Source organism: Lathamus discolor, chromosome 5, assembly GCF_037157495.1.
Source record: "Lathamus discolor isolate bLatDis1 chromosome 5, bLatDis1.hap1, whole genome shotgun sequence".
In the NCBI taxonomy this organism is placed as follows: domain Eukaryota; kingdom Metazoa; phylum Chordata; class Aves; order Psittaciformes; family Psittacidae; genus Lathamus; species Lathamus discolor.
This window is the reverse complement of record NC_088888.1, coordinates 14,362,476-14,374,996: the sequence shown is the minus strand read 5'-3', so window position 1 is coordinate 14,374,996 and position 12,521 is coordinate 14,362,476. Positions and strand designations below refer to the sequence as shown.

Sequence of the window (12,521 nt, the reverse complement as noted above, 5' to 3'; positions counted from 1 at the left end):
TCTCCCAGCTCTTGATGAAGTCTGTATTAATGTATCTAGAAATGAAGGTCTTTGAAAGGTGGCACATTCTCAGTTTTGATCTGCATGGTGTGTGACAGGATTAGCAAATGATAGTGATGATTGGGAGTAAGTAAGGCTCAACAGCAGTAAACCCAAAAATAATTAAATCATGATATTGTTGTAATGTATTACCATCAAATAGTGTCTTTGGGGGGAAAAAAAAGAATTGTGAAGTGAATCAGCTTGGGATTTTTTTGGCCTTAGTAGAATTTTTTTGCTGAAAACATATGCTTACTCATGTTTAATAAATGCTTGAATTCAATGCAAAATTAAATGAATGGATGGGCTTTTGGAATGCTTGAGAGTCATGTGCACCCTGTGACATGTCTACAGATTTATGTGTACTTTCTTCACAGTAGTGCCTGCAGAATCAAAGAATGGGGCTTAACAGCATTTGCTAATCCATCTTCATGTGTCAGTGCAGGTTCAGCTCTATTTAGGCAAATCCTTATCGCTTTGTTGCCTTCTAAAATGTATCATTAATGGAAGTTTCCACAGCATCCTTTTCCTGTGCTTCTCTATTCTTCAGTATAGAAAGTTTATTTTCTGGTTTTCTTCCTCTGACTAAGTTTAAAATAATGAATACCATGAGCGTAAAGAAGAGGTTATTCCCTTCCTTTTTTCCATATGGTGTAATTGCAATTAACTGTCATTTTTACAGCCAGCGTAAGTATTGCAGCAGGGCTATGCTGTCATCCTCATGAAAGCACACCAGGTAAATAAAGCAAGCTATAGGTCTGATAGAGTAACATGTTAGTAAAAATTCGTTTGAGACTTTTCATGGATTTTATTTTCGTTCTAGTGCTAAAAATTATGATTCCTTAAGTATACATGTTTGGTTGCCCCTACCACCCATATCATATGAAAATAAAGCCATAACTATTTCTGATTTTACTGTAAATCAATACATTAGAAACTATTGTATTCTTGTTTTTACCAGAAAGCAGTAAAACTTGTACTACTTAAATATGCATTTCAAAATGTGCTTTGTCTGGTGAGGAAGTTGGTTAGCAAATTGATTCATGTTCCTAACAAGAGGAAGTGGCTGAGCCCCTCAAGGGAAGTTGCCTTTGTTCTCAGTTGCTGAGTAACAAAGAGAACAAAAAGGCCATCAAGGGAGCAAACTCATTCATTGGAGTTCTGCTAGTGTTCAAGGTTAGTATTTAATGATGTTCCATGAATAGATTAAAAGGGGAAAATCGCTGCTGTGAGGAAATTCGCTGGAGACAGAGTACGTTTCTGAGCTTTACATTAAACAAAAGCATCGTTCAGGGAGTTTTGTGGAGGAGGGAATTAGCCAATCCATTGACATTTCTACTCTTTGCTAATATTCATATATGAACACTGTTACAGGTATATAATATTTCCATTCATGGGTGAAAAAGGAAGGTCAAAATAAAGTCAGCTTCTTTGTAGGTGAGTAGAACAAGGTTTTGCTGTTACCATTAATAGAAGATAGATCACAGAAAATCCCAAGGGACAACAGAAAGTAAATTGAAATATAGGAAAATACCAGGAAAAAATCCTGATAACAAACTGATTAAGGTAACTGTTGAAATATTTAAAGGGAGAAATTGAGAATCAAAAATGCTGGAAGAATGGAAAGAAAATGAGGCAAGAGTATGTAATGTACTGTGATGATAACAGAGCAGGCAAAGACAGTTTCTAACTGCTTGTGTAACCTCACACAACAGAATAGTGTTTGTCTCTCCTTGCATAGTGCTGGCACACGCACTGTATGCTGTAGCATTCATCTCTTGCCAGTTTGTTACTAAAGCTGTATTGACAAATTTGAAGAAATAGAGGGAAGGCGAAGAACAACTACTATCTACTGGAGATAAACTAGTGAAAAAACAGTGCTTAAAATAAAACGCCTCAAAATCTACCCCTACACACAAGTGTTATCCTTATCTCCTAAAAATCTGGGGCTTAGCACCTCTTCCTCTTGCTTCTGTGCTGTAATGAAAGAGTTTCTACTCCTGCCACTCAAATTTGTGTGAAATTGGGTTGTTTCTGCACGGAGCAGAAGATCTGAACTTAGCAGAATTCATGCACTAAATGGGATTGGTAAACAAAATTTGTTTCTGATGGCTGTGATTTCTAGTATGGCAAACAGCTTTGGTCACACTTAAGAATTACTCTGGAAAGAAAGACCAAAGAAATGGTCTGGTTTGTTGCTTCCCAAATCATAGAATCATAGAGTAGTTAGGGTTGGAAAGGACCTCAAGATCATCTAGTTCCAACCCCCCAGCCATGGACAGGGACACCTCACATTAAACCATCCCACCCAAGGCTTTGTCCAACCTGGCCTTGAACACTGCCACGGATGGAGCATTCACAACCCCCCCTGGGCAACCCATTCCAGTGCCTCACCACCCTAACAGGAAAGAATTTCCTCCTTATATCCAATCTAAACTTCCCCTGTTTAAGTTTTAACCTGTTACCCCTTGTCCTGTCACTACAGTCCCTGATGAAGAGTCCCTCCCCAGCATCCCTATAGGCCCCCTTCAGATGCTGGAAGGCTGCTATTAGGTCCCCACGCAGCCTTCTCTTCTCCAGGCTGAACAGCCCCAACATTCTCAGCCTGTCTTCATACGGGAGGTGCTCCAGTCCCCTGATCATCCTTGTGGCCCTCCTCTGGACTTGTTCCAACAGTTCCATGTCCTTTTCATGTTGAGGACACCAGAACTGCACACAATACTGCAGGTGAGGTCTCACAAGAGCAGAGTAGAGGAGCAGGATCACCTCCTTTGACCTGCTGGTCACGCTTCTTTTGATGCAGCCCAGGATACGGTTGGCTTTCTGGGCTGCGAGCGCACACTGCCGGCTCATGTTCATTTTCTCATCAACCAGCACCCCCAAGTCCTTCTCTGCAGGGCTGCTCTGAATCTCTTCTCTGCCCAGTCTGTAGCCGTGCCTGGGATTGCTCCGACCCAGGTGTAGGACCCTGCACTTGTCATGGTTAAAAAAAAAAGATACTCTTGTGTCGTATAGGACATGAGAGACATTAAATGAAGAAACCTTTGTGCTAGATAATAAAGTTAGAAATTGTCTGATACACAAACATTGTTAGACCAAATGCAAAGAAATTAATAAAGCTGAAATTTAACAGTAGATAAACATTTGTTTTCCTGAACTTGATATGAGGCCAAAGTGTCATCATGGACCAGATTATTACTGCGGACATTAATTTGCTCATTTGTATCTAAATCGAGATCTTTAGCAGAAGTGAACTCAAGGTTTTATGCGAACACTTTGTTGTTTAAAAGTCTCCGAAGGCATTTACAAACTCTGGAAAGAAGGTTTTATTACTGAAAAAATGGCAGCTGTGATGAGGGTTTCTCTTTTATTCAAGCATAAATAAATTACGTATAAGAAATTCAGTCTCTATTCACTCTCTGTTACGTCATCGTATGACTGGGGTTACCTTAACATAGTTACAGATGATATTCCAGCAAAGAATGTTTTGGGTTTAGTACAATATTGCATGGGAGTTCCCTTCTGACTCAAATTCTTCAATTTGGAAGTGTGACGGTTCTGTGATTTCAGCAGGTCTTTCTCAACTAGCAGTTTTATTCTCACTGCAGAGGGGTGTTGACTAGAAACCAGCACTGCAGAGAAGTGGATCTGAGGTCATGAATGAGTACTTCAGTGAAATTTCCTTGCAACTGTAGGAAGAGTGCTTTAATTGAGTCTGTTCTGTATGTGCTTAGTGCTGACCTTTTAGACTGTGCCTAGACATCCTTTCTAAGGCAGGAAAGTTAATGCAAATAATTAGATGCTTTTCCGGACTTGTATCCTCAGCACTGAGGAGCCAACACTTCTTCACTGTTTTGAAACTTTACTCACAGATCTCCTTAAAAATGGATATAAAGGGGCAAATGGCGAATTCTGAACTTCTGTGCACACCCTTTGTACTTTTTGGAATTAGACTGGTCTCAGGCAAAGGGCTGGCTATTTTCTGCCCATCTAAGGTTGAAATGATGCTGTGTCATTTTGATCTTAACACTTGTGACACAATCTGCTTAATGCTGTGAGTTATGCTTCCTTATGCTGAGATCATTGGTGTACATAAGCCTACTTGTACTTTCCTTCCGTGTTTTGCTTATGTTCTGTCACTTCATAAATTTATGTAATATCTGTACCTGCCTCCTATTTTTTCTTGCTCCAAAATTTGAATTCTTATAAAAGGTCTTGACTTTTGTGTGTTATATTTATGCTTATACTGAAATACTTCTTGTAACTGAAAAAACAAAATTGTCTGCAACTACAAATGTTTGCTCAAAAGGCTGTTTCCAGAACATTTATTATACAGCATTTACTCAAGAGATTGTTGTGGTATCAAGTGATGAGCTTCAGGTTTTCCCCTGGAAAACCAAACTCAAAGAACTAGTCCTTTGTATTACATTTTCTTGTAGTAGTATGAGCCACATAAAAGAACCATTACCTAATATTCTTCTAAACAGAAGGTGACTGCATTGTCAAAGACTGCTGTTGAGTAATTGCAGATAGTGTTGCCAGATTGTGACTAAGTGGGTACAAAATTCTAGATTAAATCATTTACAAACTAGTAATGAGTTTTCAATGCGGCTTTTTTCCCCTTCTATTCTGGAATACTTAAAATGGACTTCAGTTTATTTGTGGCCAGAGTATTTCTGTACTTACTTGTAAGCAAATTCAAAATGGTGTCTTAAGAGTATAAGTGCTACTTTTTGGGATTGGGGATGACAGCACCATTCACAGCGATCAAAAGGAAATGAAGAACTAAATGATTGGATTCCACAGGAGAGAATATAGGGAACTTCAGCACAAGATTATGTTGTTTACGTATTAACTTTGCATAGCTTTATTTTATATGCTTTCTCAAAAGGCTGTATTTTTCTCTGTCTGTAAATGGGGTCAGTGATGATTTTTTTGTGGTTAATATGGCACTTGTGAGGTATATCAGTTTGGGGTTTTTTCATTGTAGACTTATCATATGTGACAAGAGAACATGCCTGATAGGAAACGGTGAAGCAGATGAAAGACTTGCAGTGGTATTTTCAATATTTTTATTTTTGTGAAGACAAGTTTATTCAAAAACGTCAGGTGTGGGCTGTGTGTGAGTTTTTAAGATGTGCTCTGGACTTTACACACATTTACTCCTTTTCCTCAAGTACCTTTCTGAACTGCCAGTGAGCACTTAGACATCATACACTTTAAACTGGTTAAAGATTGATTCATAGGGTAAATAGCAGGTCCTGATTTTATTTACCAAAGATAAATATCAGGGTGTTATCAGTTCCCTGGGTGCATAGCTGGGTCCCAGGTGTATCTCCTAGTTTGAGGATACAGTTCTCAATTCAATTAAGGGCCATGTTTGAAAAAGGAGAGTGAGACTCCAGTTTTCCATGTTGCGTAGTCTTGCTCTTTCTCCCTAAGATCCACATTCAGGAACCTGCAGTTACCACTTTTGACCATAATCTAATCATCTCTTAAGACTACAAGGTGACAGTAAGTAGAAAGAAGATTCAGAAATTCATTAGAGATCCTCATTAGGAATTCATCAGAAATTCATCAAAAAATAGTGTGTGGGAGAAAGAAAGAAAACACTTCATGTCTGCGTTTAACTGGTGTTTTCAGCAAAATTTCCTACACAAATCCATCCAAATATTCCAGTCATAACATAGAGTGAGCTTGATGGGCCTCAGACCTGCTGGGACTTGCAGATAAATGTGCTAGAAGAGTATTCCCCATTAGAAACAGTCTAACCGTGACCCAGCCAGTATTTCCTAAGTGCAGTGTTTCCTGCCTCTGAGCTGGTCTGTGTGCCAGAGATTTCCTGTGTGGTCCCAGGATCTAGTGATCCAAAGTGACAAAGTTACCAAAGTTACAGGATGTCACTGGGCTCAGTTTCAGTGTGGGGCACTCTGGCTGGGTTTTGTTTTGCATCTATGTCAAACTTCAGCATAGCACAAGAGTCAGCCAGAGCGGGATTACATAGCCCTTGAAAAAGAATTATTCCCATTCTGGAATCTCATTTTAATCTCTTCAAAAAGATAACAAGCTGAAATGGTTTGATATCTTGTCTGCTGTTTTTGCATTTCTTCTTCCATCCCTGATCTTATTGTGTGAAAAGGTCTGGGCTCAGAATCTTGCATCCAATGAACACCAGTTAACTGCCTAGTACAAACCAGTTGTATCACCAGTACCATGGATGTTAATGCCCCCCCTAAGTAGAGCTGCAGTCATAGCCTTTTTGCTGGAGGCAATCTCTGTGCTAGAAGAGATTTCAGCAGCCAGTCATTCTTCACCCTAGTCATTACTTGAAACAGTCAATATAATAGTGTATGTAGTGTGTCCTTGTGAAGTAATGCGGTAGTCTGGATTTATTTCCTAAAGAATAACCATTTGTCGTATAAAAACCATCCCTGAGGAATTCTTGCATATGGAATTAGTGCAGCTAAAGAGACATATGGAGCACAGAAGGTCATTAATTCAGAGATCCTGTTAGAGCTCAGGTGGGCTATACCACATTCTTTTTCCCATTTATTATATAGTTTAAGATGTAACAACCACAAAAAAACCCAACAAACAAACCTAGTACACCTCTGTGTTTAATGTGGTGAATGTTCATTGATTATGTACAGTAATGATACAGATCTCGTGTGCATGCTACTAGCCTAGGGGAAAAATAAATTGAATAAAAAAGCATTGAGAATTATTTGTTCATAGAGATTTGCTTTGTTAATGTCAGAGAGTATATGATCATGGTGTTTAACTGCCTGATAGGGACTATACACATACATACAGTAACTAACCCTCAGCAGTACTTTAGCTATCCAACTTCTTCATTGAATCATGCTTTAAAATCATTGCAACCTTTGTGTTACTCAGTGGCTTTTGATTGCATTGTGGATAAAAGAAACAAGCCTGAAGATAAAAATTAATTGGACTCTGGGTTACAAAGTCATATAGCAAAATCCAATCTTTGTTTCTTTCGTTGCATCCTAGGAGGCTTTTCCATGGGAGGTGGAATGGCAATGCACTTAGCATATAGGTTTCATCAGGATCTGGCAGGAGTCTTTGCTTTGTCTAGTTTCCTCAACAAGGACTCTGCTGTTTATCAGGTGAGTGTGTGGTAGTCTTTACAGAAAAACTGCTGAGCTAAAAGAAGGAGGATAATTGAGCATAGAAGGTTTATTTGTGCGATGCAGTTCATTAATATTCTCAATCTGTGACATTTCCTGGAAATAAATAGAGTATTAAGAAAGTGAGGCTTAAAAGCTGCCCTTACATGATGTTTTGTTTCTTTTTTGCACAGACAGTGCAATTATTTTATTTGTAGTAATTTAGTGTAGAAACCAGATGAGTTCTCCTTAATTGTTAGAGAGTCTGTGTAAGTACAACTATTATTTGAAAATTTGTGACGAATTTTAATTCTCATGGGCTCTATCTGCTGTCATGATTTTTTTGTTTTCTATTTCTCTTATTGGAGAGGGGTATAGACCTTAAACTCTATCATTTGCAAGATTTAGCAGATTGGAATTGCATATGGAAGTGCAGTTTATTCCCAATATTTCTGTGTTTGCTTTTGTAGAGAGAGTACAGTATGACTGCTAAAATATAGGTTAATAAACGGAATGAGAATTCTCACCATGTAATTAACTATTAATTTAAATTTTTTAGTGATGTGTCTGTGTTTCTTTTTACATCTAGGCTTTGAAAAGAAATGAAAGTGTCCTTCCAGAATTATTTCAGTGTCATGGAACTGCTGATGAACTTGTCCTCTATTCATGGGGTGAAGAGACCAACAAGATGCTAAAGTCACTGGGAGTGTCAACATCACTTCATACTTTTCCAAACCTTAATCATGAGTTAAGCAGACCTGAAATTGAAAAACTAAACACCTGGATTGTAAAGAAATTACCTGTTGAAGCATAAACACAAATAAATAAATAAGATGCAGCTTTCACGTACTTTCTGATTTTTGTAGGTTTAAGACCATGCTTGGCATGTATGTGAGTGGCCCATATACTTACTCAAGCACAGCTTGAGGCAGACACTGTTACATTCTATAAAGTTCACTTAAGTGGTGAATTGATGGTGCTATTAACACTCATTCCACTCATTCTATCATATGGATTTCTTTTTCTGTTTTCTTGTCCAGTTTTGAAATGCACATTCATGTCAGTCTATGGAAAATAATGACTGATATTATTAAAGCCATTCCTAAATGATCAAAACAGTGTTCAGGTAGGATTGACCTTAATTTCCCGGGTACCTTTCTTTTTCATTTTGTGTGTGTTCTAAGATGGAAAAATATACAGTATGGTCATCTTTCTAATAGCATTGGAGCATAAAAAGGCTGCTATAGTCTGTTATTTAAATAATGGACTTCTGACTTGTGGGAATATATGCATATATTCAAGTTACTTCACTTAGAGGAACGTTATTGGCTTCAACTGTGTTTTCAGCAATGAACTTGCATCAAAGCACAGCTGTATGTCACCTCAAAAACTAACCAAAGTTAGTGGTGAAAGCCACAAGTAGCTGTGTCTAGCTATACCAGAGGCCCTAGTTATTACTCATTCTCATTGATTTGTTACTCAGAGATCTAGTTTTATGCAGGTTGCTTGAGCCCTGTGTGGTTTATAGTGTATGCTTAAAAAAAAAACAATGGATAAAGTGCCATCATGATAGTTAAGTTCTGTCCTGTTTTTGAAGAAATCATTCTTGGGCACTGTTCCTGTAGAAACCTATTTTTGCCAACAGATTTAGTTTGGCCTGCAAGATAGCATTTGAAATGAAAAGTTGAGGATACTTGACTCCTCTGTGAATATTTAAGAGTTCTAAATAATGATTGTGATATAAAGAAAACTTGTATCCTGTTATTTTAATGGTGGATGATTCATTTCTGTGTCATTTTGATAAATTAACTCAGGGTATAAATATTTCTTCTTACGTAATTTTAAGACTTTTTTTAATTGACACCCCCCACCTCCCCCCTGCCTTTCTCCTTCCCGAATTTAGCAATTTTTTTTTAGCATGATAAGGTATTCAGCCTTTTGCCAAAGCCAATAGATCCAACTCTTTTACTTAATCTTGTCCCTCCCCCTTTTCTGAAGAATGGATCTAGGACACTGTTGTTTGCCCTGTCACAGCAGGTTGCTGTCTGTACTGGCTATGACTCCACAAGCATTAGCCAGCTCCGCTAGACTAAGAGCTTTTATTTGAATCTTCATGCACCTAAGCCAGCTTTTACCTATCTTGAAGAATAAGCAAAGGGGAAAAAAATGTCGCTGTTCAAGCACAAGGCATGTAATTGGCAGTAGCAAGTAACAACTTCCTGCTGCTAAAAATACTTTGCTTTATTTCATTTTGCTAGCATTAGCGAGTCAGCAGGCTATTCTGAGAAAAAGGGTTTTAAATGGCACATGAAAACTCAGCTATTTGAAACAGTAACCAAGCAGCACTTTTTCCTGGTGCCCCGGGCTTCCTAATTACTACGAATTAAATGGAAGCAGGTGTGTTCAGAGGCAGCTGAGCTAATATTGCCTTGGCCCAACTCTAATTGCAATCTTTGACAAGTGAAGTTGGTAGGATTTTAGGGCTAATACATCATTTTGAGGTTTGCGCTGTTTTCTGCTCATCCTACAGTTCCTGTCGGGAGGCTGTTTAAACTGCTAATGCAAGGTGGCAACTCATTTTGGTGACAAGTTGGATTCAGATGAGAAAGTGGTGGCCTCCTTTCAAGGTGGCTTTTTACAAGGTCAGAATAGCACGAAGCAGTTGAAATAAGGTTATGGAGGGAATAGAAATTATTACTAAGCCAAACCCAGTTCTTTTGATTGTTTTTGCAGTGTCTGTAATTGCAAATGCAGAAGATACAGAGTTTGGTTTTGTTCCCCTGATACAGGCTGAGAAGCAATTTTGAAGGTTTGTATTTCGTATCTTGCTTAGAAAACAGTGAAGTTCCCAGTTTGAATCTTTTTTCTTCCATCTTCCTTGGCCTGTGAGTTAAGTGCCATGTAATCAGGAGACACACTGTGACATGAGATTGGAAATCTGTTGGGTTTATGCTGTAAAGGGTTCGCAAATACCGGAGTTTTGAGGTCACTTTTTGAATGTTAAACTTCTCAGTAGAGTTTTCCTTCAGTATATAGGTAGCTGCAGTGGGACTGTGACTTGGGCACAGATGGGCAAATGCCTAGCCCATTTGCTGAGGTTTGTGTGTTTCTGTGTCCCAGATTGTGCCTAGCTCAGGTTGGACAAACAGATGAAAGTTTAGCCCACAAAACGCTGGACTGCTGGTTGGTATTGAGAAGCAGCCAGAGGCAATGTTAGTCCTTGAAGACACTGGGCCTGCTGTTAAATTTCTAGTCAAATGAAAACTTTAATAGCCAAAATCAGCCCAGGTGCTTGACAGCATGTTTCAGAAAGAATTCAGGTAAGATTTTGACTGACTGGCCCCTTTTTGCTACACTTAAAAAAGCTTAAAAAGGCACTGCAGCTCCAGGATCTATCTATTTTTTGATTGCTGGGTGGAGTTTGAAGTACTTTGTAGACTCTTGATTAAAGAGTTTCCTTTTCACTAAGTCATTGCATGTTGTTGGGACAGAGTTACAGTGGCAGGGGCCAGGGCATACAGAGTCCTGAGCTGGTATGTCATGTCAGTTGTATCTAGTATAGAAATAGAGAGTGGAAAAGAATACAACTGTTTTCATTCATTCCTAATATTTCAGACCTGATATCTTTACAGGTGTTTATGTATCATGTGACAATATTAAGGAGATAGGTGACATGTTCCCTTAAGAGGGGCAAACTCAGAGCTGTCTCTTTTTTTTTTCTTTTATATAGGCTTTTTCCTGTTTCTTTCTTACAGATTGAAGGAGAAAAACATGTTTAAAGATACAATCCTGTACATCATTGTGAGGAACAAATTGCAAAATTTCAGTGCTAAGCATGGATCTGTATCACTTGAGCTACTGAAGGTACAAGAGCATCAGTAGAACGATGGTAGCTCTGTGCTGTGCTGATCCAGAGGAGACAGGAGCAATTACCTGGCATGCTGTTTATGTTCCTACTGTAACTCTTTGGGGATTTTTTCTTTCAAACTTAGAAAAGAGTTTGGCATTTAAGTACGAATTTCTAATACCATTTAAAATATAACCAAAATAACCGAGTATATCTACTCTGATGTTACCTTGTTGGAGCTTGGTACTGTTTCAGTAAGCAAAAGAAAAGCAGTTTAATATAACCTTCAGCTCTCATGGGCTCTGCTGGTATGTTCCATACTGCTTCAAAAACAAAGCACTGAGTGTTAGGACTCTTCTCCTTTCTAGTTTTCTGACAGTACACATTTGTATTTCAGATGTTTGCAGCTTTTGACTAGATCATTGCTTTGAACTTGGGTGCCTTCCGAATAATTAATGTGCTAGTACAGACATGTAGAGCCAGAGAACAAATGTGAATAAGGCAGAAATTGACTAATCAATGAGGGAAGCCATAAGTTTTTGGTAACATAATTTTAACATTAAAGTAAGTTCTCTACTTAAACTAGTCTCTTCTCATGCTAGATCTTTAGCTTTTTTAGTAAATCAATTTTAAAGCCATTTAACAAGTTTCTACAGATGGAGTGAGCCAAGTGAGTGAATGTAACTTGTATTTATAAAGATGAGATCCAGATGGCAAAACACAGAAATGGGAACCTAGTGGATGACGTTAGAATTAAATTTGTTAAGATATAGATGGAGGAAAGCAGTTGAGAGTTTATTTCCAGTTGAGAACACGTTCTAAGACAGCTGAGAAGGTTGTTTGGGAGATCTTAAAAGAAAAACCTATTCCATGAGTTTTCCAACTTGAGTCAACCTTAATTTGTGATGCAGCTGGCTAAAGGTGCCCTAGAGAAAGGAAATAACACAATTACCAATTCATGTAGTTTCCTACTTTTGTTTGTTTGTTTGTTTCCCAAACTCCCTTCCATTGTAGGAACCTGATATCGCTACTCAGAAGAAACAGCAGCTAGCAGCTCTGTTTTCAATACCAAATTGTCTGCTCAAATATTTCTTTATACACTGCAATGGGACTTAACAGCATCCTGTTAATGTTTTGGTTACCAACTGATCAGTATCAGTCACCCAGCGTGTGCAAGACAAGTGCTTCTTCTTGTACAGAGCTGTGAGGGAGAGTATTTGTCTTTACAAATGAGAGCCATAAGGAAAGGAAAAGGCAGTGGTTTTCCCATCCCCATTCTGTACTTCAGTGGCTAGTGTTAGCTAAAGATGTGAGACAGCTGGATTTAATTCCTATGCCCATCTGAGCAAGTTCACCTGTGTACCAGGTTTAAAATGTTACCTGTATAGTCAATTTATCTAGTATATTTTTAGTATAGACTGTATCATCATTCAGTAGAACACAGAAGGTATTCCACATTTTCTTTTGCCTAGGTGAGTACCTGCAAAAGAGTTAGGCTGCTTCTC

At 38.4% G+C, this 12,521-nt stretch overlaps 1 protein-coding gene across 2 annotated transcripts in view; it reads left to right on the top strand.

The window, feature by feature from the left end:
* The window catches only part of LYPLAL1 (lysophospholipase like 1), a 28,724-nt gene extending 20,717 nt beyond the window's left edge, over positions 1–8,007 (top strand). For both annotated transcript variants that reach the window (XM_065679860.1, XM_065679859.1), the window contains exons 4-5: positions 7,054–7,169; positions 7,759–8,007. In XM_065679860.1, coding sequence (XP_065535932.1) covers positions 7,054–7,169; positions 7,759–7,983 — 341 coding nt within the window. In that variant the 3' untranslated portion in view covers positions 7,984–8,007. The remainder of the gene's footprint in view (positions 1–7,053; positions 7,170–7,758) is intronic.
* The last annotated feature ends 4,514 nt before the right edge of the window (positions 8,008–12,521 follow it).